We start from the raw sequence: 27,980 nt of genomic DNA, 5'->3' as shown, positions 1-27,980 counted from the left end.
CCCACAGACTGTCTCTTCCCTGCGCCTGTCTCCTCACAGGCTCCCACAGACTGTCTCCTGCCTGCGCCTGTCTCTTCTCTCTCAGGCCCCCACAGACTGTCTCTTCCCTGCGCCTGTCTCCTCACAGGCTCCCACAGACTGTCTCCTTCCTGCGCCTGTCTCTTCTCTCTCAGGCCCCCACAGACTGTCTCCTCCCTGCGCCTGTCTCCTCACAGGCTCCCACAGACTGTCTCCTGCCTGCGCCTGTCTCTTCTCTCTCAGGCCCCCACAGACTGTCTCTTCCCTGCGCCTGTCTCCTCACAGGCTCCCACAGACTGTCTCCTTCCTGCGCCTGTCTCTTCTCTCTCAGGCCCCCACAGACTGTTTCCTCCCTGCGCCTGTCTCCTCACAGGCACCCACAGACTGTCTACTGCCTGCGCCTGTCTCTTCTCTCTCAGGCCCCCACAGACTGTCTCTTCCCTGCGCCTGTCTCCTCACAGGCTCCCACAGACTGTCTCCTGCCTGCGCCTGTCTCTTCTCTCTCAGGCTCCCACAGACTGTCTCCTGCCAGCTCCTGTCTCTTCTCTCTCAGGCTCCCACAGACTGTCTCCTCCCTGCTCCTGTCTCTTCTCTCTCAGGCTCCCACAGACTGTCTCCTCCCTGCGCCTGTCTCCTCCCAGGCCCCCACAGACTGTCTCCTTCCTGCGCCTGTCTCTTCTCTCTCAGGCCCCCACAGACTGTCTCCTCCCTGCGCCTGTCTCCTCATAGGCTCCCACAGACTGTCTCCTTCCTGCGCCTGGCTCATCTCTCTCAGGCCCCCACAGACTGTTTCCTCCCTGCGCCTGTCTCCTCACAGGCACCCACAGACTGTCTACTGCCTGCGCCTGTCTCTTCTCTCTCAGGCCCCCACAGACTGTCTGACCCCACGTCCATAAGAACTCCATCCGCATCTCTACCAGCTCAGACGTCAACCTCGCTAGCGCCGAACACCTTCACTTCCAGATCCACACCGACCCCAAGACCACACTCAGAGGCACTCTCCTCTACAGACCTCCAGGACCCCGTGCAAAATTCAGCGACGTTATCACTGACTTCATCACCCCACACGCCCTCCCCTCCGAGGAATACATCCTACTGGGAGACCTCAACTTTCATTTGGAAAAGAGCAACGACAGCAACACCACCTCCCTTCGGGACAATCTCGCCAACCTCGGACTCAAACAACTTGTCTCTACGCCTACCCACATCGCAGGTCACACACTCGACCCCATCTTCACCTCCAGCAAACATGTCTCCTTCAGGCACACCACTACCCTCCAGTGGACGGACCACAGCTGCGTTCACTTTACCTACAACAAGACCCCTACCAACAACCATCCTCAACCCACTCTGCGTAGAAACTGGAACAAAATCACCATCGACCAGATCTCCTCATCGCTTCTTCAAAACCCCCCTGCCCACTCCTCTCACCCCGACCAAGCAGCGATTAACCTCACCCAATGGCTATCCAACAGCGCCGACATCCTAGCACCGCCGAAAAAACGCCAAATCAAACTTGGCAGCAAAAACGCCTCCTGGTTCAACGATGATCTTAAGAAATCGAAGAAACTCTGTCGCTCCCTCGAGAAGGCCTGGAAAAAAGACCCAAACACCAGCACCAGGGACGCCTTCAAAAACGCCACCCGCATACACCACCAACTAATCCGGTCTGCAAAGAAAGCCGCTTTCAAAGACCGACTAGACAACAACGCCCACAACAGCAAGGAACTATTCAACATCATCAAAGAATTCACCAACCCCTCAGCCAACTCCAATGATATCACCCCCTCTCAAGCTCTCTGCGACTCCCTAGCCTCGTTCTTCCACAACAAAATCACAGACGTCCACAACAGCTTCGACAACCAACCCAGAGACCATCCCACCCAATCTTCTGCCGTACCTTCACCCCCCTTGAACATCCTTAACGACTGGAACCCAATCTCCACAGAGGACACCATCCGCCTGATGAACTCCATCCACTCAGGATCCCCCACAGACCCGTGCCCTCACCACATCTTCAACAAAGCTGGCTCCATCATAGCACCACACCTCCGAGACGTCATCAACTGCTCCCTCAACTCCGCCACCTTCCCGGAAAGCTGGAAAGACGCCGAACTCAGCGCCCTTCTGAAAAAACCCACAGCGGACCCCACCGAACTCAAAAACTACCGCCCCATCTCGCTCCTCCGATTCCCGGCCAAAGTCATCGAGAAAGCCGTCAATAACCAGCTCGCCGCCTTCCTCGAAACCAACAAATCCCTCGACTCCTCACAGTCCGGCTTCCGAGCCAAACACAGCACGGAGACCGCCCTCATCGCAGCAACAGACGACATTCGTACTCTACTGGACAATGGAGACACAGTCGCCCTCATCCTCCTAGACCTCTCCGCAGCCTTCGACACAGTCTGCCATAGCACTCTTCTACAGCGCCTCAAAAACATCGGGATCCAAGGAAAGGCACTGGAATGGATCACCTCATTCCTCACCGGAAGAACCCAGAGAGTCCGCCTCCCACCATTCAAATCCGAGGCCACTGAAGTCATCTGCGGCGTACCCCAAGGTTCATCACTCAGCCCCACCCTCTTCAACGTATACATGAGCCCCCTCGCGACAATCGCTCGCCAACACAACCTCAACATCATCTCCTACGCAGATGACACCCAACTGATCCTATCACTCACCAAAGACCCCAACACCGCCAAAACCAACCTACATGAAGGTATGAAAGAAGTAGCAGAGTGGATGAAGCACAGCCGTCTGAAACTTAACTCAGACAAAACAGAAGTCCTTATCTTAGGCACCTCCCCCTCCGCTTGGGACGACTCTTGGTGGCCAGAGGCCCTTGGAAAAGCACCCATCCCGACGGACCACGCACGGAACCTGGGCATCATCCTGGACTCCTCACTCTCTATGAACAGACAAGTCAACGCAGTCTCATCTTCATGCTTCAACATCCTCCGCAAGCTCAAAAAAACATTTCGCTGGATCCCCACCGAAACCAGAAAAACAGTCACCCATGCACTGGTTACAATTTGCCTGGACTACGGGGATCTATGACAGAATTTCGACAGACAGAATTTCGACCTACACAAATATCGGCGTAATTATATCGATAGCAAAAATATCGACGCCCTATGTACAACATGGTAAGTACCAAAATATCGAAAATTTAATATCGATGTAAAAAATATCGTTGTTAAATATATCGATTTTTTTTAAATTTAAAATAACATAAAAAAAACTGTAAATAATACATAATAATTACTTAAACATATTTAAATATATGTAATAATTGTTAAAAAAAATAATAATGCATATTTAATAAAAAAAAAAAATCATATATAATATATAATTACTTAACAATAATTACTATTCCCACTCCAGTGGGTGCAACAGTAGGGAAAACTGACCCTGAACACTAAAAATACCCCTTTACCCAAAAACCTAAAACTGACCCTGAACCCTAAAAATACCCCTTTACCCAAAAACTGAAAACTGACCCTGAACCCTAAAAATACCCCTTTACCCAAAAACTGAAAACTGACCCTGAACCCTAAAAATACCCCTTTACCCAAAAACTGAAAACTGACCCTGAACCCTAAAAATACCCCTTTACCCATAAACTGAAAACTGACCCTGAACCCTAAAAATTCCCCTTTACCCAAAAACTGAAAACTGACCCTGAACCCTAAAAATACCCCTTTACCCATAAACTGAAAACTGACCCTGAACCCTAAAAATACCCCTTTACCCAAAAACTGAAAACTGACCCTGAACCCTAAAAATACCCCTTTACCCAAAAACTGAAAACTGACCTTGAACCCTAAAAATACCCCTTTACCCAAAAACTGAAAACTGACCCTGAACCCTAAAAATACCCCTTTACCCAAAAACTGAAAACTGACCCTGAACCCTAAAAATACCCCTTTACCCAAATACTGAAAACTGACCCTGAACCCTAAAAATACCCCTTTACCCAAAAACTGAAAACTGACCCTGAACCCTAAAAATACCCCTTTACCCAAAAACTGAAAACTGACCCTGAACCCTAAAAATACCCCTTTACCCAAAAACTGAAAACTGACCCTGAACCCTAAAAATACCCCTTTACCCAAAAACTGAAAACTGACCCTGAACCCTAAAAATACCCCTTTACCCAAAAACTGAAAACTGACCCTGAACCCTAAAAATACCCCTTTACCCATAAACTGAAAACTGACCCTGAACCCTAAAAATACCCCTTTACCCAAAAACTGAAAACTGACCCTGAACCCTAAAAATACCCCTTTACCCAAAAACTGAAAACTGACCCTGAACCCTAAAAATACCCCTTTACCCAAAATTAATTAATATTACAAATAAATTACTTCCCACCCTATTCCCCTATAAACCCACAACCCGCTCCAGTAGTAAAACATATAATTTAGTTAAAAATACACATAAATTATCAATTAATTAATCAATTAATCAATTAAAATAAATAATTGCCAATTAATATTTAATTGCAAAATAAATTAATAATTGAAAAATAATTATTTAATTACAAATAAATTACTTCCCACCCTATTCCCCTATAAACCCACAACCCGCTGTGGTAGTAAAACATAATTTAGTTAAAAATATACATAAATTATCAATTAATTAATCAATTAATCAATTTAAATAAATAATTGCCAATTAATATTTAATTGCAAAATAAATTAATCATTGAAAAATTAATTATTTAATTACAAATAAATTACTTCCCACCCTATTCCCCTATAAACCCACAACCCGCTGTGGTAGTAAAACATATTATTTACTCTTTTAAATTATAAAAACATATTAAACACATATTATAACAATTAATTTAAATACTTAACTTATATTTCTAACACATATTAGTAAATCGAAATTACTTACATCGATATATATGCTATCGATATTAGTAATTTCGATATTACTTACCTTAGGGTCGATATTCTGGCCATCGATATTCTGGACATCGATATTCTGTCCCATCGATATTAGCAACTCGATATAAGTGTAGGTCGAAATTAAAAACTCGATATTTTGACTGTTTACCGGACTACGGAAACACCCTATACGCCGGTATCACGCAAAACTCCAGAAAAAACTCCAACGCATCCAGAACGCATCAGCCAGACTAATACTAGACATCCCCCGTAAAGACCATATCTCTAACCACCTGAAAAACCTCCACTGGTTCCCCGTCAATAAGAGGATTTCCTTCCGCCTCCTAACCCACGCTCACAAAGCACTCTACGAACTCGGACCCGAATGCCTCAACACACGACTTTCCTTCTACACCCCCCCTCGCCAGCTACGATCTTCCAACCAAGCCCTTGCTACCATTCCTCGCATCAATAAAACCACCATGGGAGGTAGATCCTTCTCCTATCTCGCAGCTAAAACATGGAACTCACTCCCCACTCACCTACGTCGCACTCAGAACCACCTAGCATTCAGAAAGCAACTTAAAACCTGGATATTCGACAAGTAATTCCCATCCCTTCCTCAAGCGCCTTGAGACCCTCTGGGTATGTAGCGCGCTATATAAATTTCTGACTTGACTTGACTTCCCTGCGCCTGTCTCCTCACAGGCTCCCACAGACTGTCTCCTCCCTGCGCCTGTCTCTTCTCTCTCAGGCTCCCACAGACTGTCTCCTGCCAGCTCCTGTCTCTTCTCTCTCAGGCTCCCACAGACTGTCTCCTCCATGCTCCTGTCTCTTCTCTCTCAGGCTCCCACAGACTGTCTCCTCCCTGCGCCTGTCTCCTCCCAGGCCCCCACAGACTGTCTCCTTCCTGCTCCTGTCTCTTCTCTCTCTGGCCCCCACAGACGGTCTCCTGCCTGCGCCTGTCTCTTCTCTCTCTGGCTCCCACAGACTGTCTCCTGCCTGCGCCTGTCTCTTCTCTCTCAGGCTCCCACAGACTGTCTCCTGCCAGCCCCTCCTTTCTTGTTTTCCTGAAGCTGTTCTTCTCTTTGTCACTCACTTCAATGTATTATTTCTCTATTTCTAACTCTTCCACTTCCTTCTTTCTTTCTCATTGGTGAGACCTTCATATGTTTTGAGTACTTACTACCTAAGGCTTTTGAGAGTAACGGCCAAGCCATACCTGCCTCCAGTCCCCCCATCTCTCTGCTCCTTGTCTCTCTTTCTTAACGTTATTTATTTCAACTATTTAAAAACTGTGCTTTCAGCTTTGGCTGCCTGAAAGTGCTGTAAAGAAATTGGTGACAAAAAGGTTGTACTGATAAAGTACGTGTTTCCGCTTGAAAATAACTTGCTGCTATGAAAGGAGAGCCTTTGAGAGCAAAGCTCCCAAGGAATGTAAAGGCCTCCTGTCCTATCTTTTGTTAGTAATATTAACAGGATGAAAACAAACACAAATCAATCAATTAGCATTTGTATAGCGCAGCACTGTCATCACTAGGGGTATCTGGGCGCTGTGTGTTGTTGAAAAAGCCAGGTCTTCTTTATTTAATTTTGATTGATTTTGTCAATCATAACCCATACAAAAGTACATCACACTGCTCTTACTGTACTCGGGGCGGTTACACAACATATTGTTTCTTATACAGCATAGAATATTCATGGAACTGGCCGAAAGATCAAACGTTGGGTAAGCCATCAGGTGAATTTTCGCATTGATTTGCCAGCAAATATGCACTAAAGGGGGCCCAAATGTCCTTCGGTCTGGACGGTCCTGGGAGCCCCTCCACATACTGGTTAACTGATCCCTACACCATGTGATATCCACTAACGAGTGCTGCAATTTGGGGACACCTCTGCCCTCGCAGTTTAGACCACTTTCCTCTTTGCTAGCAAAAGTGCACCTGCCAGTCCTGTGGTTTTAAGTGTCCAATAAGTCCCAACTGACACAATAGCAGGTGCAACGCACCGCTTCCAGGATCGTGCCCAAAACTCTTTCACAATACCACGTCAGGTGTGTGAGCATCGCCTACAGCGGCCAGCTCTCTCAAACCAGATCTGTGCAGATGCTTGGTCATATAGGACAGCTCAGCTGTATATATTTAATATGGATAAGACGTAAATTACAGTTAGCTGTTAAAGCGCAGCAGTGTTCCCAGTTCTCTCCTGCTCGTGTAGGCCGTCTCTGCCTACATTGCGTTATATCATTGTGTTTGAGTTTTTCTTTTTAAGTCTGCTTCCTGCGAAAGGGTGACTCCGGTGTCTGGATCTTGAAACTGAAAGTGCAATCACGAGCATGCGCACTAAACCGGCAGAAGAGTGGGGAGCTTAAAAATACATGCGGCCAAGACATGGACCATAGTGCGGCTGCGCAGACTTATGCGCATGCGTGGAAACGCGGGGGGTGTAAAGACAGATGGGGTGGGTCTATTGATAGTACACCGGAAGCGGAAGCAGTGTCCACCTCTTTGCGCACGCGCATATCCGCGCACCTTTGACACATGTTCATCACGAGACCCGCGCATGCGTCCGTAGAGCGCTGTGGTGCACGTACGTCAAAGTGGCTCAATACCTGAGAGCGCGCAGTGTGTCTGGCGCGAAGAACGCATGCGCGTGGTCTGACATACCTTTGTGAGTGCGCATGCGCTAATGATCGCACTTCACCTCTGCGCATGCGCAGTAGTCTCTCGTACTCACCCTGCACCGGCTCTACTGGGAGGAAGGTGTTTTTGTCTCTCGGGAGCTGCAGGAACCTCGGACCGTGGGCCCCCTCGGAGCGAGCGAGAGAGCACCCGAGCACAGAGCAGCCATGCCCCGGCAGGACCCAGACTCGGTGAGTGTCAGCTGCTCTTCCCCCAGTCTCCAGAGTCATCCACCTTTATGAACTATAAGGAGCTCCTTTGGAGATTTCAAGCCTGGTTTATCAGTCAACTTGAACAGGCCTCAAACAGTGCGAGAAACCCGGTCTTAGTGACAATAGCTACTTGTCTCCAGGTGCTTCGGTCATCGAGATGAATCCAGACACAGGGCATCGTTCAAACCAGTTCAATTTTAGGGACGTTCATAAAAGAAAGTCTTGCACTTGTTGGTGTTTGGTACATAGACCATAATGTGGGCTTGAAGTGACTTGCAGTTAGCTCCAGCTCATTTATAAACCGCACATAGCCATTCAATCGCTTCTGAAGGCCGAGTGTAGTCCTAGCAGTTGAAACTGCATCGTCTGCGAAGAGTACACATCATCTTTGACATCAACCAGGTGACGCTCAAGACTGTTAGTATAAAACATCAAAAGGGGCGCCAGTACTTAGCCTTGTTGTACACCAATGGAAAGTAAAAACCTGTTGGTGTCCCCCCCCCCCCCCCCCCCCCTAGACCGACCTGACTGTGTGTTTGATTCAGTGGCCCAGTAATTGAAATCTCCCACTATGATCCATTTGCAGTGATTGATAATCATATCCAGTAAGGTATGGTATGGGGGAAATCGCAAATATAATATGGAAACGAGAAGAAAAGTGAAGGTCAGTGTCTCTGATCAGTTCAATTGACCACTCTGTTATGACAAGGAGACTGTTTCGGAATTGCTTCGCCTTCCCCCTCCTCCTTTATCTGTGGGGCGATTCTCATTCAATCTGAAGTACCCTCTGATCGCTGCTAATGGCAGAGGAGTGGATATGTAAATTGTGTACTAAAGTCACTGAATGTAGTTGTAATGTAAATTGTGCAGTAGAGTCGCTGAATAGGGTTGTAATGTAAATTGTGCAGTAGAGTCGCTGAATAGGGTTGTAATGTAAGTTGTGCACTGCTGTCTCTGAATTTAATTGTTATGTACGTTTTGCACTATTGTTGAATGTAGTTGTAATTTCAGATTCGCACTAGAATTTTTTAATGTAATTGTAATGTAAGCTAGTTGTGCACTAGAATTGCTGAAAGTAGTTGTAATGTAAGCTACTTGTGCACTAGACTTGCTGAAAGTAGTTGTAATGTAAGCTAGTTGTGCGTTATGGTTGAATGTAGTTGTGCAGTAGAATTGCTAAATGTAGTTGTAATGTAAGCTAGTTGTGCACTAGAATTGCTAAATGTAGTTGTAATGTAAGCTAGTTGTGCACTAGAATTGCTAAATGTAGTTGTAATGCAAGCTAGTTGTGCACTAGAATTGCTGAAAGTAGTTGTAATGTAAGCTAGTTGTGCACTAGAATTGCTGAAAGTAGTTGAAATGTAAGCTAGTTGTGCACTAGAATTGCTGAAAGTAGTTGTAATGTAAGCTAGTTGTGCACTAGAATTGCTAAAGGTAGTTGTAATGTAAGCTACTTGTGCACTAGAATTGCTAAAGGTAGTTGTAATGTAAGCTACTTGTGCACTAGAATTGCTGAAAGTAGTTGAAATGTAAGCTAGTTCTGCACTATGGTTGTTGAATGTAGTTGTAATGTCAGTTGTGCAGTAGAATTCCTAAAAGTAGTTGTAATGTAAGCTAGTTGTGGGTTATGGTTGTTGAATGTAGTTGTGCAGTAGAATTGCTAAATGTAGTTGTATTGTAAGCTAATTGTGCAATAGAATTGTTGAAAATAGTTGAATTGTAAGCAAGTTGTGCGGTAGAGTTGGTGAATATAGTTGCTAAGTATTGTAACCTTTCTGTTCATTCACAGGTTTCCACTTATTTCTCCAACGAGGAGTGGAAGCTTTTGCACAAGTGGCAGCGAGATCTGTACAGGAACGTGATGAAGGAGATCCACCAGGCCTTGATGTCCCTGGGTAATGATACATTATTGTTGGTCTTTACCAAGTGTTCTTTAGAGTCTCAGAAATGGACTGTGTACTTCAGATGCACAGAATGGGGTCAGACCTCCTATCCCTGGCATGGCATAACACATTGGCTCACACAAGAAGCCTTTGCTTGTCACACCTTCATCTAGAATAGGTGCCAGCGAGTGTTCTGGGCAGAGGGAGCAGCTGCGTCAGATGGGCTCTGAGGGGAAGCCTGCGCTTATCTGCGAGAAGAGTAGGTGTAGAAAGTGTATGGGTACTGAGCGGTAGCTTGGGTTCCATAGGAAAGCTGTCCTTCTAACAGTAGTCTGCAGGGTACGTAATCAGGAGTGTACTGTGGAAATAGAAGGTGAGGCGGTGGCATTGCTTCTTGGGAAAGCCAGCCTCATCACATCTGTGCGAATGGAAAGTGTTAGGTGATGTCCGGCTGAAATAAAGTAGCATTGTCAGGATTGTCTTGAAGTAAAAGCTCGTGCCATTGTAGCCTTGAGTGGAGTAGAAGATAGGGAATGTACTGCTACCGGGAAGGAATTGGAGACTAGACTGTCTCCACGAGGATCTGGTGCACATCAAACATCTGTAGAGCTTGGATGATGGGCAAGGATCTGTGGAAATGGTGGTATCAGGGACCAAGAGGAATCTGGCCTATTACGGCTTTGTAAAGAGTGGATGATAGCGAGAGAGTGTTGGGATAGTGTCAGAGATAAAACACTTCTTCATCAGAGCTATGTGTAGCGTAGGTGGAGGGGAGTTGTTAGACTTGGTATCTTTTGGGATGTTTCCCCTGTCTTTTTGCTTTCTGACCTCCTTGCCGGGTTTTTGCTGGTTTAGTGTCTCTGCGCACATTTTTACTGCTGATCAGTGTTACCCCTGACCCTGCTTGCAGGCCAGGTCACCTCCCTGCTGCCCAGCAGCTCCACTTGCACCACTGCCAGCCCACTCCTGAGCCGATCGCGCCAGCAGTGTCCTGGTTTGATTTGCCTGGGCGTGAAGGGCCACGGACTCCTTGGAAGTAAAGGGCTGTGCGTGAAGGGCCACGGACTCCTTGGAAGTAAAGGGCCTGTGCGTGAAGGGCCACAGACTCCTTGGAAGTAAAGGGCCTGTGCGTGAAGGGCCACGGACTCCTTGGAAGTAAAGGGCCTGTGCGTGAAGGGCCACGGACTCCTTGGAAGTAAAGAGCCTGTGCGTGAAGGGCCACAGACTCCTTGGAAGTAAAGGGCCTGTGCGTGAAGGGCCGCAGACTCCTTGGAAGTAAAGGGCCTGTGCGTGAAGGGCTGCAGACTCCTTGGAAGTAAAGAGCCTGGGCGTGAAGGGCCACGGACTCCTTGGAAGTAGGGCCTGTGCGTGAAGGGCCACAGACTCCTTGGAAGTAAAGGGCCTGTGCGTGAAGGGCCACGGACTCCTTGGAAGTAAAGGGCCTGTGCGTGAAGGGCCACAGACTCCTTGGAAGTAAAGAACCTGGGCGTGAAGGGCCACGGACTCCTTGGAAGTAAAGGGCCTGTGCGTGAAGGGCCACGGACTCCTTGGAAGTAAAGGGCCTGTGCGTGAAGGGCCACGGACTCCTTGGAAGTAAAGGGCCTGTGCGTGAAGGGCCACGGACTCCTTGGAAGTAAAGGGCCTGTGCGTGAAGGGCCACGGACTCCTTGGAAGTAAAGGGCCTGTGCGTGAAGGGCCACGGACTCCTTGGAAGTAAAGGGCCTGTGCGTGAAGGGCCACGGACTCCTTGGAAGTAAAGGGCCTGTGCGTGAAGGGCCACGGACTCCTTGGAAGTAAAGGGCCTGTGCGTGAAGGGCCACAGACTCCTTGGAAGTAAAGAGCCTGGGCGTGAAGGGCCACGGACTCCTTGGAAGTAGGGCCTGTGCGTGAAGGGCCACAGACTCCTTGGAAGTAAAGGGCCTGTGCGTGAAGGGCCACGGACTCCTTGGCAGTAAAGGGCCTGTGTGTGAAGGGCCACGGACTCCTTGGAAGTAAAGGGCCTGTGCGTGAAGGGCCACGGACTCCTTGGAAGTAAAGGGCCTGTGCGTGAAGGGCCACAGCCTCCTTGGAAGTAAAGGGCCTGGGCGTGAAGGGCCACGGACTCCTTGGAAGTAAAGAGCCTGGGCGTGAAGGGCCACGGACTCCTTGGAAGTAGGGCCTGTGCGTGAAGGGCCACAGACTCCTTGGAAGTAAAGGGCCTGTGCGTGAAGGGCCACGGACTCCTTGGAAGTAAAGAGCCTGGGCCTGAAGGGCCACGGACTCCTTGGAAGTAAAGAGCCTGGACGTGAAGGGCCACGGACTCCTTGGAAGTAAAGAGCCTGTGCGTGAAGGGCCCCAGACGCCTTGGAAGTAGGGCCTGTGCGTGAAGGGCCACGGACTCCTTGAAAGTAAAGAACCTGTGCGTGAGTTGCCATGGACTCCTTGGAAGTAAAGAGTACTGAGGAGGTCCGCGCTAATAATAACAAGCATTTGCAATGCAATAGGTCTCGCAGCATTAAAGTTTGAGTTACTGGCATTGTCTCTGACCATGCTTTGCATAACTTTTTTTTAAAATTTACAATTGGTGAGGCCCTCTGTAAGGTAGGCCTCAACTGCACATCAGGAGTGCATGGGCCCTGGGCCCTATGCATTCAATCAGCATTGCAGCCTTCCGATTTCAGTGCAAATTCGAGTATATGAGCCGTGCAGTGCTCTAGGTCTGTGAGGGTGTCTGTTAGCAACAGCTAACCACTCACAAACAATGTTTATATACCAATTGTAAATTTAAAAAAAAGTTATGCAAAGCATTGTCAGAGACAATGCCAGTAACTCAAACTTTAATGCTGCGAGACCTATTGCATTGCAAATGCTTGTTTTGGTAGTATCTGAGACCAAGTATTAGTAAGGGAACCAACTGGAACTCGACCTGCTTCAGTACTCCCAAACCAAATAGGTCTCTAGAAGCAAGCATATTTTGGCTCAGATTTCCGTCTGCAACCTTAAGGATTGCTCCTTTATTAGCAACTGCATTGAGCCCCTATGTGAGTGGGGTAAATGTACATCATCACAGAGGACTGAGCATGTGTAGTCTTTCTTGGACGTATTGCTTCACCATTCTACAATTTGCAGTAGTGTTACTTGGCACCCAAGTCTTGGTGGAATAGCCTTACCGTCCTGGGCCATATATGGACAGTGTAAGAGTAAAACACTCAAGAGACCAGATTTCATCCACATATTTCCCACTCTACAATTTCTCTGCTCAGTCACCTACTACTCACAGCTGGTGTGTGACCATTTAACCTTAAGGATGTTGTTAGACCGAGACCTGGAGGGTCGGCCGAGTACAGGGGGAGAGGCCTCCGGTGAGGACCGTCTCCTAGCGATCGTACACACAGGTAACTTCCCCCCCACAAATGGACACCACACAAGGATGCGATCTGCACACTTTATATAGGTTTCTTGAGGCAAGGTTATCAACGATACAGTGGGGGCAGGACACGAGGATCCTCCCAATTCTAGTCTCTGTAGGATAAGGGGTAGCGGGACAGTCTTGGTACCGGTGTGGTACAGGGGCGGCCAGAAGGAGCTCACAATCCTCGAGCTCAGGTGTCGGCAAGGTCGGGCCGCGGCAGCGCCAGCAGGCTTGGATGATAGTTCTCAGCACGGAGGGCCGCACCAGCGCCAGCAGGCTAGGATGACTTCACGTTGCAGAAGGCAGCGGCAGCACCAGCAGGCAGAGCGATGATTCTCAAGGATGGGCCGCGGCAGCGCCAGCAGGTCCCGATGAAGATGCACGTTGCAGGGGGCCGCGGCAACGCCAGCAGGCAGAGCGATGATTCTCAAGGATGGGCCGCGGCAGCGCCAGCAGGTCCCGATGAAGATGCACGTTGCAGAGGGCCGCGGCAGCGCCAGCAGGCTTCAGAGATGGTTCACAAGGCAGGGCTGCGGCAGCGCCAGCAGTCCGTCAGGGATGAGTTCTTCAAGGTGTCTCTCGACTCCAGGATACAACTGCCTTCCTGCTCTGGAGCTGCCACAGTTATAGGTCTGGTCTCCTTTGATGTCCGAACCCTCGTGCTGGGCGGTCGGGAGGTCCGGGATGAGGGAGTCCAGACACCCAGCAGGGGGGTGGAGCCAGTGCCCGGGGAGGCCGGGGGCGATCGGCACCTGGCGGGGGAGAGCCATCGACACTCCTTTCTCCCATTGACCTGCCAAGTGGTCTCTTCACCTCCTGGGTGGATGGTGGTGCCTCGATGTCAGGGCCTGGCCAGGCCCCGGGTTGGGGTCGAGCTGAGGCCACGCGGCCTCGTGGTGCAGTGTCCAAGATGGCGGCTGGGCCGGGGCGATGGTGCTGAAGGAGGCCCGGGACAGCCGATGCTGGGATGTTTGGGAGCAGGCGTCCCGTTGGGGACTGCTTGCGGGTTGCTTCGGCGGGTTGCCGGGGTGGTTCTTTCAGGGGGTACAGTGAGAGCCGGTGTCCGGGCCCTATCATGCGGGGAGGGAGCGGGCCTTTCACGAGGCCTGTCCAACAGATGTCCTCATTTTCCATCCGGGTCAGTGCGCATACTGACTGTCTCTCAGGCAGAAGAATTCAGCCACTATAGATAGTCTGTCTGCTCTTCGCTGCAGTGGTCTTTCACAAGGGCCTGCCCCTGCTTTACCACATGCAAGGGTCTCAAAGGACATTTCTTCCCCGGTCATGAGAAACAATCAGAAGGTAACCCTATGGTAGAAGGCAGCGTACTAGTGACATATATGACTACAGTGCAAACAACACTGCTTCCCAGGCATGAACCTCGACGAGCCAAATGTCCAGATAAAGGTACATCAGCACTAATAGCAAAAGTAGATGTGTGTCTCCTTTATTTCCGCAACTCTAATCACTTTTGTGAGGTGTCATTATGAGGCTAAAAGACAGAATGTTGACTTAAAATGTCTGCCTTCCATGATAAAGTGAAGTTACAGTAAACCAGGATTGAAACCCCATATTACATTCTTCTCCAGCACTTCTTCAACGGAATATACTTTAGGTTATTTCAAGGCCTCTCTATTCCTGAATTTAGTAGTTGAGGCAAAGCAGAACAAAAACTCCTGAAATTAAGCTTTAATCGCTTTTTCTTTATTAGTAGGAAGACCCACCGGATCAGGATCAGCTCTTCACATAAAATATATTAAGTATTTAGGATATGGACATAGCATTCCCAGAGCCACACCGGATGTTGTTCCCAAAGCTTAGGCCACTGTATTTTGTTTAGCCAGCTCTCTACAAGTTAAAGGTTTTGTGTCCCTGGCATTCTCCCAAAAACATGATGCCTACAAAACTTAAGACATAAATCACTAGGCATCAATCTATAAAACTGCACAAAATAAAAGGGCTCAGAAGTAGCCAAAATACCTAGCTCTGCATGTACTTCTACATTTCTGGGTTTTAGGCATTTTGCCACCAAGCAATTTCTTTTTGTCCTGCAACCTGTCCCAAATTAAAATGTTTATGCCCTTGTAAACTATTACAACCACAGCTAAGAGGCGTCCATCCTCTTAATTATCAGTCAACAATGACAAGACCATACTCAAAAGTAATACTGGTATTTTGTGAGTTACTGGCTGTGTATCTGGATGTTAGTGCCAGTGACTACAACACAAAAAGACTTGATAGCCATGAAGTCTCTTCTGTTGGACTCTTAGAATGGTTGTGAATGCATTAGTTATGAACCGGACACTGGCTGCAGGAACGACTAGTGGTTGAACAGTGAACGTGCAGAAAGGTTCAACTTGCATAGGCCGCTTCTTCTGTCAAGGTGTATGTCAAATCACAGTTAAAAAAACGGTTTCTTCCATGTGTCAGCGATCAGGACCTTGAAAGCCTCAATTAAGGTATGAAAGGGTTTCTTACACCAAGGACTCTAACGTAAAAATGTTATAAATTTGTCAAGGATGTTCATAGATGGTCCTATCTGCAATGTAGAAGATGCACTCCGCAGGACAAAAATCTATGAATTGTTGTCATATGAAGATGTAAGCACTATCTAATTTCTCATACTACCTGGATCAGTCCTGAAGTACTTGCTGGATGAAATCCCTGCTAAGATACATTCACCTAATCACTTTCTTCCCCTCTCCTCTCTCTGTTGTGCAGTGTAGAGGTATTTAGATTTTTTTTAAAGGACACACTCTTATCAAAATTATGCTTAGAGGCAGAGGAGTTATCTCTAGGATAAGGCACAAACTTTGGACTTGACTTAGGCTTGTACATTTAAGACGACGGTCAAAGGTGTCAGAAACAGGATATGTTAAGTCCACAAAAAGCACCACAAGATGCCGCCTCATGGCTGCAGCTCTGTTGCCCTGTAACAGTTTTCACTATTAAGCCTGAGGCTCAGACTAGAGCCAGTCAGTGGAAAGCCTCTGCAACTAGGCAGAACTCGGATGACCCAGTGCTTCAGCCGTAAAACCCACAGAAGACATTCATTTGAGCCACTGCGGAAAAGGATAATTCTCAGAAAGACCCAAAGGGTCCCACTAAGGGTGAAGAATTCAGACTGGACCTGATACTCCCAAGTACATGCACCAAGTGCTGCAGTTTAAAGTTATTCACCAAATTGCTCCAAGACAGGCTCGGTCTTCCCCATAGTGTGTATGAAAGGAGAACCCATTGTCCTAATCTAGTCAAAGGAATCACTATGCATACAAGGCCGCAATTCAATACATGTCCAAGACTTCTTGTTATGATTACTTGCCACCGCCTTCTTCATCCCGACCCCCTCCTCAACCAGGTTTTCTAAGGAGGGATTGCAATGTTCTGCCCACTGGGGACGAACTAAGTGCTATTACATTTCTCTCTCAATTGCATCTTATCTTCAATGTCTTGCTGAGGAGACTATCACACACTTGACCGATACTCAAGCACCACATAAAGCAGTTATTAGCGTTAGTTTTAAAAATCACCTTTTGAGTGGAGATACTAGGGGCGGGAATGGAGAAGGTGTTCTCAATTTTTTCTTAATACTCGCGGGTCACGTAACGTGCTCCAGTTTCTGGGCAGTGGAGGTGCGCGCGCAAAACGAAACCTATCGTGGGGCGGGACTTCCGTTTTGTGAAGCCCGCGCCCACGGCGTGCCTGGAGGAGCACCGTGGGAGGGAGGGGGAGCACTGAGGGAGGGAGGGAGGGAGGGAGGGAGGGAGGGAGAGGCCAGCGGTCGGAGGCTGCACAAGTCCGGAGTGCCGGTGAGCGGGGAGGGGGGGGTGCCTGTATGTGTGCGCGTGTGTGTGTGTCTGTGTGTGCGACGGCGGGGGGGGGGATGTCTCTCCGTGCGTGTATGTGTGCTTGTGTATGTGTGTGCGCATGCGTGCAGGGGAAGGTGTGTGTGTGTGTGTGCGATGGGGGTCTCTGTATGTGTGCGTGTATGTGTCTCTGTGTGTGCGCATGCGTGCAGGGGGAAGTTGCCTGTGTATGTTTGTTGCGCTTCCCAGGAGACAGCCAAGGCAAGCGCGTTCGCGCGCGCGTGGCCTGCGCTGATCGCCTTTTGAGAGATGCGCGCGGCCAGGTGCTGTCTCCTGGGAAGCAGAGTCAGTACAAATAGATCTCGGCGAGTACAGCGCTTACGCGCTGTATCGCTACGAGACCTAAAAATTAAGCTGCATTTTACATGTCTTGTGAACTCTTCTGTCTTAAAAGAACACCCCGCCCCTCCCCCAGATATCGAGGCTAGTCTGCACTTTTTTTGAAGAAATACTTGTTTACTGACATAGTGGTTTAACAAGCTTCTTATATTTATTGGACAGTTTACCCAATTAACTTGTGAAAGAAATACATATTTTAATTATTTAAATGGGAGACTGTGTGAGAGATCTATACAGACAGAGGCTTAATTACCAAGCAGTGGGGGGGAGAGGAGGCAGGTAGGAAAAGAAGCTGACTGATTGCCTTGGATTTCCTGCGCACCATAAAAACGTGCCCGCAGGAGACTTCGGCACTAGGATGGGAAGCCCATAAACATATGTGCGCGTTCATAGAAGGATAATTAGGGAGATAAAGCACATGAAAGCAGGAACAACCTTAACACACCCATACCGGCCGGCAGTGCAAGAATCCTACGCTGATGCATGTAAAGACCAGCGTGATGGTCACTCATTTTCACTTAAACATGTAGGCTGCTTCCAGCCTTTCCAGTCGGTCTTGTGAAATCTGTTATGTACTTACTTACTACATTATATTTCTGGATTCAGAGGAAGCGGCTTTGAATGAAGGAAAGTCTGAGTTGTTACTGAAATTGTTAATCTTCCTGAAGAGCTTTAGCCCAGGACGGAGCAGGATCTTAGGAGTGGGGGGAGGAGGTGGAAGAGCCTGGAAGGGCTGGTGTTGAAAAAGAGGACTAAGGGGGGCGGGGGTGGTGAAGGGAGAAAGTCACGAAGTTCGGCTGTTGCTGCTTTAGGGACTGGGACATAAGCCAGGAAATCTGCATCTGAAAACGCTGGGGCGCAGAGGAAGAAAAACAAAAAGAAAAAGCATACAAGTGCGTACTAAATAAACAAGCATTTGCAATGCAATAGGTCTCGCAGCATTAAAGTTTGAGTTACTGGCATTGTAAATGACAATGATTTGCATTAATTTTTTTTAATTTGCAATTGGTATATAAACATTGTTTGTTAGTGGTTAGCTGTTGCTTATGCTAAGCTAAGTTGGCAGTAATATAGAGTGCTAGTCTTGCTTGTTATAAGCATGCTGATTTAAAGCGCTCTGATACCTGCGGAGGATGTGAGCACTCGTCTGGCTTCTGTCACGACTGCAGCAAGCTCCTATCAAAGGGACCGTGCACTCATCTGGTCTGTATACGCCCTGAATGTCAAACCAGCTGGCCAATAGCCATACAACACCATGCCCTATACGCGCCCCCCTGCCCCCCGTAGCCATACATATGAATGGGAAGGTGTCCTGCAGATCTGTGCTGTGCTGCAGTGCCGCATAGAAGGTCCTCGGAAGCGTGGGTGTCAGTGGTGCGGCAGGTGCAGTGACACCGGGGACTTTCGGGGCCATCTGCACCACCCCTTTCACTACACAAACAGGTTTGGAGGGGTCACCTTCCTCGCTTGCACTAGTGCTCACTGTGACACCCTAGTCACTACGACAAAAAAAAGAAGGGACTAGTACATCGCGAGGTCGCATGCTTTCTGGACGGTGAATGAATCCCAAAGCACGTGCACAGTTTGCAGCGCCCACTCTTTAAAGTTACCAGGAGACGTGTTTTCTGCTGCAGGCTCTCGGTGTATAAATGACGGCACCCAGGCCAAGGTAAGAGTGCAGCTGGCTGCACAATTATTGGGCGGCTGTGCCCAGGAAGCAACTGACAGCGTAACGTATTGAGTGGACTTGCCATGGTGCTATTTAAAGTACTTATGGTATGTTGACATGCTCGAGCTGCCTGTAAGTGTACGTGTGGCACTAGAGTTAAATCGAGGCAGGATCCGCACTCACTCATAAATACACAACTTAAAAACTGAATTTGCAGCGACTGGCTAAGTAGACAGGCTGTATACATCCCAGCCACCCTCTTTCATTGGCGGAAGGCATCCCTGGTGTGAGGATCCCTCTAAGACTGCTGCTGCACCAGAGACAGGCGCGACCTGGGACTGCTACTGCGGAATAGACCGCAGCTGCTGCACCCGAGACTGCTGGCTGCACCGGGCACTGCTACTATGGAAGAGACCTCATTTGCCAGCACCAGAGCCAGTAGCTACTTGGGCCAGACTGCAATTGCGGAAGAAACCTCCGCAGCTGCACCAGAGACTGCAGGCTGCACAGCTACTGTGAAAGAGACCGCAGCCAGTTGCCGCATCCAAAACTGCTGCTGCTTGCACCACGCTGCTATTGCGGAAGAGACCCCAGCATTTGCACCCGTGACGGCAACTGCAGAAGAAAACGCAGCTGTTCTACCCGAGACTGCTGCTGCACCAGACACAGTCTCTGCCTGCGAGGAAGGAGCGGGGTTCTGGCGAGATTCAGAGGCGATTGCTGCCCCGTGACCGCCGATATGTAGAGCGGGATGGGGCTACCGCACCTCATGAATGTTTGGAAGGGAGGGGGGAGGGGTTCAGCAGAGAGAGCCGGTGGAGGAGCGAGGTGAGAGAGATGGCAAGGAAAGACAAGCCGCGCGTCGTAAACTCTCTAGGCAGAAGCACACGCGCGACCCAATCCCAAGGCGCGCGTCGGAATCCGACTCTGCCATGCTTGTTAATGGTGCGCGTGGCCAGCTCTTGTCTCCACTCGTTGTCGGCTGAGCCGACAGCTATAGTCCTCGCAGCGAGAGCGCGCTTTCGCTAAGGCTCGACCTAATAAATGAAAGGCCATGAGGATCACCGCTCGATGCAGTTTGGGAGGTGGGAGGGGTGTACTCTGTAGCCTGGTAAGCATAAGGGCGCCGTATCAAATAAATAAATAAATAAATAGAGGATACAGCGATCGCCCCTTGATGGTGTTTGGGAGGTGGGAGGGGTGTTCTCTCTAGGCAGGCAAACAGGGATAAACAAAAGAGTGCTTACCAACTAATTGAAGGAGACAGTCTAATGCCGCAGTTAAATTATCCAGTCCTGATGGGCAGTCCCAAAAAGAGACAGGGCAGTAAAGAGGCTGGACTAAGAAGCCTAATTTTCAATTGGAAGCCAACGTTTACCATGGAGGATGATGCCAGCCAATGAAAATATGGGCGGGGCTTCCACTCCACTTCTAAATCATACCCTTCTACAATATGCCTCGCAGAGCGAGCAGCGCATGCATGCTGAAACGCTAGGCGGGATATACAATTATGAATCTCTTATCTTTGTTAATGGATGTTTTATTTGATGGTGGGCTGTATTGTTTACAATATTTAGTAATCAGCCAGTACCTTGTACTGAAAATATTCTTTTTCCATTGTTTTAGGTCTCTCCCTGCATTATTCTATTGTTTAGTTTTCTCTCTGTCTACTACTGTGTTTCATTTCCATTGTTTACCACAGAAGACACTTCGGGTGCTTGTGCTGGATAGTACAGGCTCCGGTTGGCTCTGCTCTCTCGTAACAATATTTGACACATGAGTAACAAAGAGATCATGATTGCTGTTAACAAACCTGTAGAGTCTAAAAGAATTTGTGTTCTTACATTTTCAGGACCTCTGATTACGCACACTGTGTTTTCATTAAAGGCAAGTGAAAAGGAAGAGGTGTGCTTCTCCGACAACCAGGAGTCCCCACAAAGTAAGCAAGCTGTGCGATGTCCGTGACGTGCAATATTGTTTTGTTACCTTGCTTTCTTTTAAAAAGCATGATCTCTGCTTTTTTAGAGGATCTTGTGCTACAGGATGGCTCATCGCCTTGTGATGGGCAGGCCAAGCTTGAGGCTGTTTGTTTGTTTAATATTTGTTTTTAATTCTATTTAGGTTTTCACACTAAATTAAAGAAACACCTTTACATTGCTGCTTATCCATAGCATAAACGGAGTGACATTGAGGATTGCTCGACTTCTTACTACTGTTTTCACATTTCATGTCATACCAAGCATACACGATTACTACTATTTCTTTTCATTTATGGTTTCCATATCCATCAGTGAACAAGACCAGATGCCTTGTAGTTGCCACCTTACTCTAAGCTGAATTTCGTTTTTTGCATCTTTTCCCTGGTCTTTGAGACTTGCTTTTGGAGGTATAGTGATAGTGGTCTGCATACATCCAGTGGGTGCGCCGTTATCGGGGTCAGTGTTGCATAGCCTTCAGCTGCTTCATTTCAAAAGATCCGATTTTTAAGTCCTGCCTTAGCAGTTGGAAATGAGCCTCTTCCCCAGTGTACTCAAGGGGATGATGGACGGAGCGCTTGAACAAATCAAACACTCGCCCCCAGTCAACTGATCTGGGTTTAATCCATCACCATTCTTTAGTTCACTCAGCCACCCCAGTTCAGACATGGCTATATGCAAATAAGTCTGACCCTGTGCCTCATGGGAACAGTCCAGCCCGAACTGCCAAGCCATGTCTTCCCTGGACCGGAAACCAGCATCCCGAGACCGGTTTCGGATTCAAAATCCTCATCAGCCAGGCTATCTTGAATCCAGTGGCCAAGTGAACAAGGGACTCTCGTCTGAGCATACCCTGCCACACTTAGGGCGAACAAAGCGATACAAAAGGGGATGATGGACGGAGCGCTTGAACAAATCAAACACCCCCAGTCAACTTTTCTGGGTTTAATCCATCACCATTCTTTAGTTCACGCAGCCACCCCAGTTCAGACATGGCTATATGCAAATCAGTCTGACCCTGTGCCTCATGGGAACAGTGCAGCCCGAACTGCCAAGCCATGTCTTCCCTGGACCGGAAACAAGCATCCTGGGACCGGTTTCGGATTCATAATCCTCATCAGCCAGGCTATCTTGAATCCAGTGGCCAAGTGAACAAGGGACTCACGTCTGAGCATACCCTGCCACACGGCGAACAAAGCGATACAAAAGGGGATGATGGACGGAGCGCTTGAACGAATCAAACACTCACCCCCAGTCAACTGATCTGGGTTTAATCCATCACCATTCTTTAGTTCACTCAGCCACCCCAGTTCAGATGCTCCGTCCATTACCACCCCCATTTGTACCGCTTTTGGCCGCCATAAGTGTGGCAGGGTATGCTCAGACGTGAGTCCCTTGCTCACTTTGCCACTGGATTCAAGCAAGCCGGGCTGTAGACGGCTGGAATGCCAGAAACCGGTCCTTGGAAGCTTGTTTCCGGTCCAGGGAAGGCATGGCTTGGCAGTTCAGGTTGGACTGTTCCCATGAGGCACAGGGTCAGACTGATTTGCATATAGCCATGTCTGAACTGGGGTGGCAGAGTGGGCTTAAGAACGGTGATGGATTAAACCCAGATCTTTTGACTGGGTGTGAGTGTTTGATCGGTTCAGATGCTTCGTCCACTACCACCCCCTTTTGTACCACTTTTGGCCGCCATAAGTGTGGCAGGGTATGCTCAGACGTGAGTCCCTTGCTCACTTTGCCACTGGATTCAAGCAAGCCGGGCTTAAGACGGCTGGAATGCCAGAAACCGGTCCTTGGAAGCTTGTTTCCGGTCCAGGGAAGGCATGGCTTGGCAGTTCGGGTTGGACTGTTCCCATGAGGCACAGGGTCAGACTGATTTGCATATAGCCATGTCTGAACTGGGGTGGCAGAGTGGGCTTAAGAACGGTGATGGATTAAACCCAGATCTTTTGACTGGGTGTGAGTGTTTGATCGGTTCAGATGCTTCGTCCACTACCACCCCCTTTTGTACCACTTTTGGCCGCCATAAGTGTGGCAGGGTATGCTCAGACGTGAGTCCCTTGCTCACTTTGCCACTGGATTCAAGCAAGCCGGGCTTAAGACGGCTGGAATGCCAGAAACCGGTCCTTGGAAGCTTGTTTCCGGTCCAGGGAAGGCATGGCTTGGCAGTTCGGGTGGACTGTTCCCATGAGGCACAGGGTCAGACTGATTTGCATATAGCCATGTCTGAACTGGGGTGGCAGAGTGGGCTAAAGAACGGTGATGGATTAAACCCAGATCTTTTGACTGGGTGTGAGTGTTTGATTGGTTCAGATGCTCCGTCCATTACCACCCCCTTTTGTACCTCTTCCCCAGTGTACAGCTAATCTTCTCTTTGCTAGAAGTAGGGGCTGAGAACCACGTAATTGAGGCTGACGCATCCTTTACATAACCCATTGATACAATAAGTGGGGAGGGTGTGATTTGTCATTTCGCATATGGTACTGAATTTGATTTGCTAAAATATCACTTTTACCAGATGTAATGGCTGGATTTTCTGTTTAGATGGGATCAGCCCCCAGGGGCCCCTGTGACCCAGCCAAAACGTACTCACCTTCCCTTCTTAGATCGTATTCACAATGAGTAGATATACAGATAAATATACAGATCGCACCTAAGAATGGGGAATGACAATATACATATATGGATTTTCTACAATATCTTATTCACATCGGTTGGCCTCGCGGTCACTCTGACCCAGACCGTTCTACCCCAGGGCAGATCTGACACACAATCCGGCGTGTCTACACACGGGCCTGCAGAACCCAATGCTCCCTTTTCCAAATCGTTCGCGATCCTGCGAAACCTACACGTCAGTGTCCCTCCTGACGCTCTCATTTATTTTAAGCCACAATCTGGTGGATTTACACGACGGTGTCCCTCCCGTCGCTCTCATTAACGCCGCATATCAACGACGACCACATTCCTATGAAACATTATTGGGATGATATCTCAGCAATCTACTTAGGATAAAACTAAAATAATAACTTTGGATATGGATTCAGATTGTATAGTGTACTCCGTGCTCATGACATCAAAGGTCCACTCACTTCCTCTTTATTTGGTTACCATTCGTCTGATCGGGATTTCTCATCCGTTCGCCTAAACAGTGCCCAACTAGAAATGCCATTTACCAAGATCGAACACAAGCACCAGGTACACGATAATTCTATATGAATTAGGATATTTATTAACAATAAACATAAGTCACATTACTATGTAGCATTACATTTGCAAAGGGAATAAAAGATAAAGGTTAGGGTGCACATACTATAAGAATCGGTCGGACTTCACCTGGTTAATGGGAAATCGGGACTCGGCAGTCATCTAGGCTCCTGTCTCGTCTCTGGGTCCTGGCTCGCCTTGCAGTCACCCTCAGCCGTCACAAGTACACGTCTGCACTGCTAGGCTCAAACTCGTCTGCTCTCCCTCAGGACCTCGGAACCTTGCTGTTAATTAGCTACCGTCTCTCTCTCTCTCTGCATTAGTGCGCTCCGCGCCACTTCTCGTTCAGTCTATCTTCAGAGAGTTTCGGTCTTAAATCTTTCTCCGACTTCAAAGATGGCGACTTGTCCACCATGAAAATGAATAATGGTAGAGATGCTAACGGCTAGATGCCGCCTACGGACTAACTGACTGAAAGACTAACACCTTCGCTAATATCCAAGCCCGTTCCTTCATGGAAATTCACGGCCAGTAACCTGCCGCCCACCAAATTCTTGTACCTCCCCGTACCAAGGACACTTTCCCAGCCGGCCGGCCTGAAGTTGTGTCTTCGGAGTGGAGAAAAATACATTCCTTCAATAAGGGTCAGCCTGAACCGGTTCTCTCCAAGCGAACAACAGCTTGAAACTAAAACATCACTCTTAACCTAGAAAGCCTTCTCGAGCTACCAGGCAGAAAGCAAAATGGAGTCTGTCTCGCTTAAGGCCTACGGAGCCCATAATATGCATAGCTCCATGAGAAACAGATCGGCATGTTAGCAAATGAGTAAATCATGACTAATACTTATATATCTAACCCCTCACTTAAATTCATAAGCCTTACTCTAAGGGAAATGGCACGAAAATGCCCTTATATCTGTAAGACAGGGTCCCTGTCTATCGGCCTAATCCCTATGCTATGGGGGTGATAGGCTGGAGTCACTCTCCATCATTCTCCTTCTCCAGAGAGCTGGCAAAAAGACAGCCATAACATTACACCCCTTGACTCCAGTCTATTAACCAGTAACTAAATGGAACTAACGTCAGTAGACGAATAATATGAAACAAAACTAACTGATCTACGACTCTTCGTAAGTCTAAAAAATTGTAGCAGGGAAGGGATACACTGAATAAAGCAGCAAATCGCTATAAGGATGCAGACAATAATAATAACCCCTCCCAAAATTTGTCGTAAAAAATGCATGTCAGGGAGCCAATTAAAAAGCCAGTTAAAGAAACCCTGATCTATGTGTTCTCTGATTTCTGTAGTCAAGTCGTGGAGTTTATTAATATGGGACTGGATATCTTTAGAATGGTCAGACAAATTAAAACAGCACAGACCTTCAAATTCAGAGCATTCATGCCCGTGTTTTAACAACAAATAATCGATTGCTGCACGGTTTTGCAAAATAGCTCTACGTTCACCTTGGGAATCTAATAATAAATCTGACAAAACAGTAGAAGTTTGGTTGATCGATTTGACCATCCAGCAAGCCATTTTGCCGATTGTTTTGGCATTGTAAACGGCCAATGCTGGAACACCAATAATAGAAAAAGCTAAACCAAGATATTCTGATCTGGAATAAAGATGAACAGAGGAATCACAATCTTCATGCAATGACATAGAGTCTCGAACAATACGGGAATGGGAAGGAGGATGTGAAGAAAACATTAGCAAACTTAATCTAGTGATGGCACATGGGCCACCAGAAATATTCGCAGGAATATAGGGCCAAGATGAATTCCCGCAAGAAAAGAGCCATCCAGCTGGTAACAACATTGAACGATAATGGCTAGTGGCTACAACCAAACTTTTACAAGTCATATTGTTCTTCACTGAAAGGCATGAGTTAGGAAGTCTTTTTGAGCATAGCAAACGTTGATGAAATGAAAAACTAGTAGCGGCTTGAAGTTTCAACCGCAGACATTCAGAGATGGCTTTAGGATTGCACGTCATGATAAAACAAAGGTCACCAGGGGTAATATTAAAAGTAGTAATTCTGGAATTAATGAGGACATCCTGGTCTGGAAGAAGAGTACATGAAGGACAAAATTCATGGGCCAAGAAGTCGCCCAGAATAACATTAGGTCGGGCATTGGATACATTGAAGATATGGTGCAGAGTTTCAGTAGATGCAGGGACAGCAACCAAACAGGTCGATAAAATGTCAGTGACAGACTTCATGGGGGTAAGGCAAAAATGCGGAGAGTTCGTCACTCGCTTAGCGAGTGTGATCCAAAAGTTAGATGATGTCCGCCACGCAGATCGCGCAGCTCTTGTTATCCCATCACTCGGCGTCGGTAGATCCTCTCCTCTCCCGGCGTAGCAGGCCAAAAGGAGTCCAACGCCGACACATCCTGCAGCAGCAGTCCAGAGAATGATCTGAAAGAATACAAACACAGGCCTTAATCATTCTCGTAAGTAACATTTATCAGCTGGGACAGCTTCCCAGCCATCTTTCCCTGGCTTCATCACCAAAACGGTGTTGTCATGACCGGTCGCAATAATGTCAGCCTGTTCAGGAGGATTTTTAGGCGATTGCACCCATATTTTAGCTCCAGGAAGATCAGATGAACCGAAGCCTTTTTGTCCTCGCACAGTTAGCAACGTTGGGGCAGAGCCTTTTTTGATCTCACCACTGAAGACAGGCATAATCAGTAACTGAGCAACACGGTCAGACTTTTTGATAAACAAATCCGTCTCACTGCTATTAAGCAAGAGAACCTTAATCTCTCCCTGATAATCACTGTCGATCACTCCTCCGAGTACTTGAACACCTTTCAGGGCCAGGCCAGATCTAGGGGCAATTAATCCAAAACTACCGGCAGGTATAGAGACACCGATGCCAGTTTCAACAATTATTCGATCCTTTCCTGGGAAGTGAGCATCATTTAATGCATGCAGGTCAAGGCCTGCGGAACCTGGGGTTGCTCTACATGGAGCCATAGCACCGGAGGTAATTTCCCAATATGTGACAGTAGTTCCAACAGAATTAGGTTTCGCATCAACATGTGGAGGAAACAAACGCATCAAAGGAGATTCAGAATGTAACAAGGGACGATTGTTCAAAATAAGTAAAGCTTGAAGTAGGACATCTCTCCACTGGCTGTAACGATCATCAGTCAACTTGCGCAACTGTTCTTTCAACAAGCCATTCATTCTCTCAATCAGTCCTGAAGCTTGTGGATAATATGGAATATGAAACACCCAATCAATATTGTTCTCCATACAGAATTCCTGCACCAATCTTCCACGAAAGTGGGATGCATTGTCTGATTGAATTTGGAATGGGACACCATAATACAAAATAATTAGCTCCAGGGTTTTAATTGTATTCACTTGGGTAGCATTCTTGCAAGGGAAAGCGACCAAAAGGCCACTATAAGTATCAACTACTGTACAAATGTATTGACAATTTCTGCTCATGGGGAGCGGACCAATATAATCAATCTGCCAAATTTGGGCGGGCAATTTACCTCGATGTAAGTGGCCTCGAACAATTTGAGGCACCTCTTTCTTTCTAGAATGCTGGCAAATGGGACAATGTAGAATGGCATCTTTAATTAAAGAAAAGGGAATATGAATTCCTCTATCAGCAGCCCACCTGTTAGTGGCTTTCTCTCCAAAATGTCCTGCTTTCTGATGGGCCCATTTCGCCAATCCCGCCAAATCAGAATCTTGCATGTCAACCACTGCCTCAGAAATTTTAGACTGTTCATCTGCAATGTTATGGAAAAATTTGTCAAGGGAGTCGATTGGAGTATGAGCATCCACGTGAAAGATTGTTACAGTACTCTGCGGAAG

At 47.7% G+C, this 27,980-nt stretch overlaps 1 protein-coding gene across 1 annotated transcript in view; it reads left to right on the top strand.

The window, feature by feature from the left end:
- Positions 1 to 7,665: 7,665 nt before the first annotated feature.
- Positions 7,666 to 27,980, top strand: part of LOC147729461 (uncharacterized) — a 153,564-nt gene continuing 133,249 nt past the window's right edge. The window contains exons 1-3 of the mRNA XM_086954332.1: positions 7,666 to 7,785; positions 9,596 to 9,701; positions 20,807 to 20,893. Of these exons, the coding sequence (XP_086810458.1) occupies positions 7,762 to 7,785; positions 9,596 to 9,701; positions 20,807 to 20,893 (217 nt within the window). The 5' untranslated portion in view covers positions 7,666 to 7,761. The remainder of the gene's footprint in view (positions 7,786 to 9,595; positions 9,702 to 20,806; positions 20,894 to 27,980) is intronic.

This window comes from Lissotriton vulgaris, chromosome 2_1 (genome assembly GCF_964263255.1).
Source record: "Lissotriton vulgaris chromosome 2_1, aLisVul1.2, whole genome shotgun sequence".
NCBI lineage: Eukaryota > Metazoa > Chordata > Amphibia > Caudata > Salamandridae > Lissotriton > Lissotriton vulgaris.
This window is presented reverse-complemented; position numbering and strand designations above follow the sequence as displayed.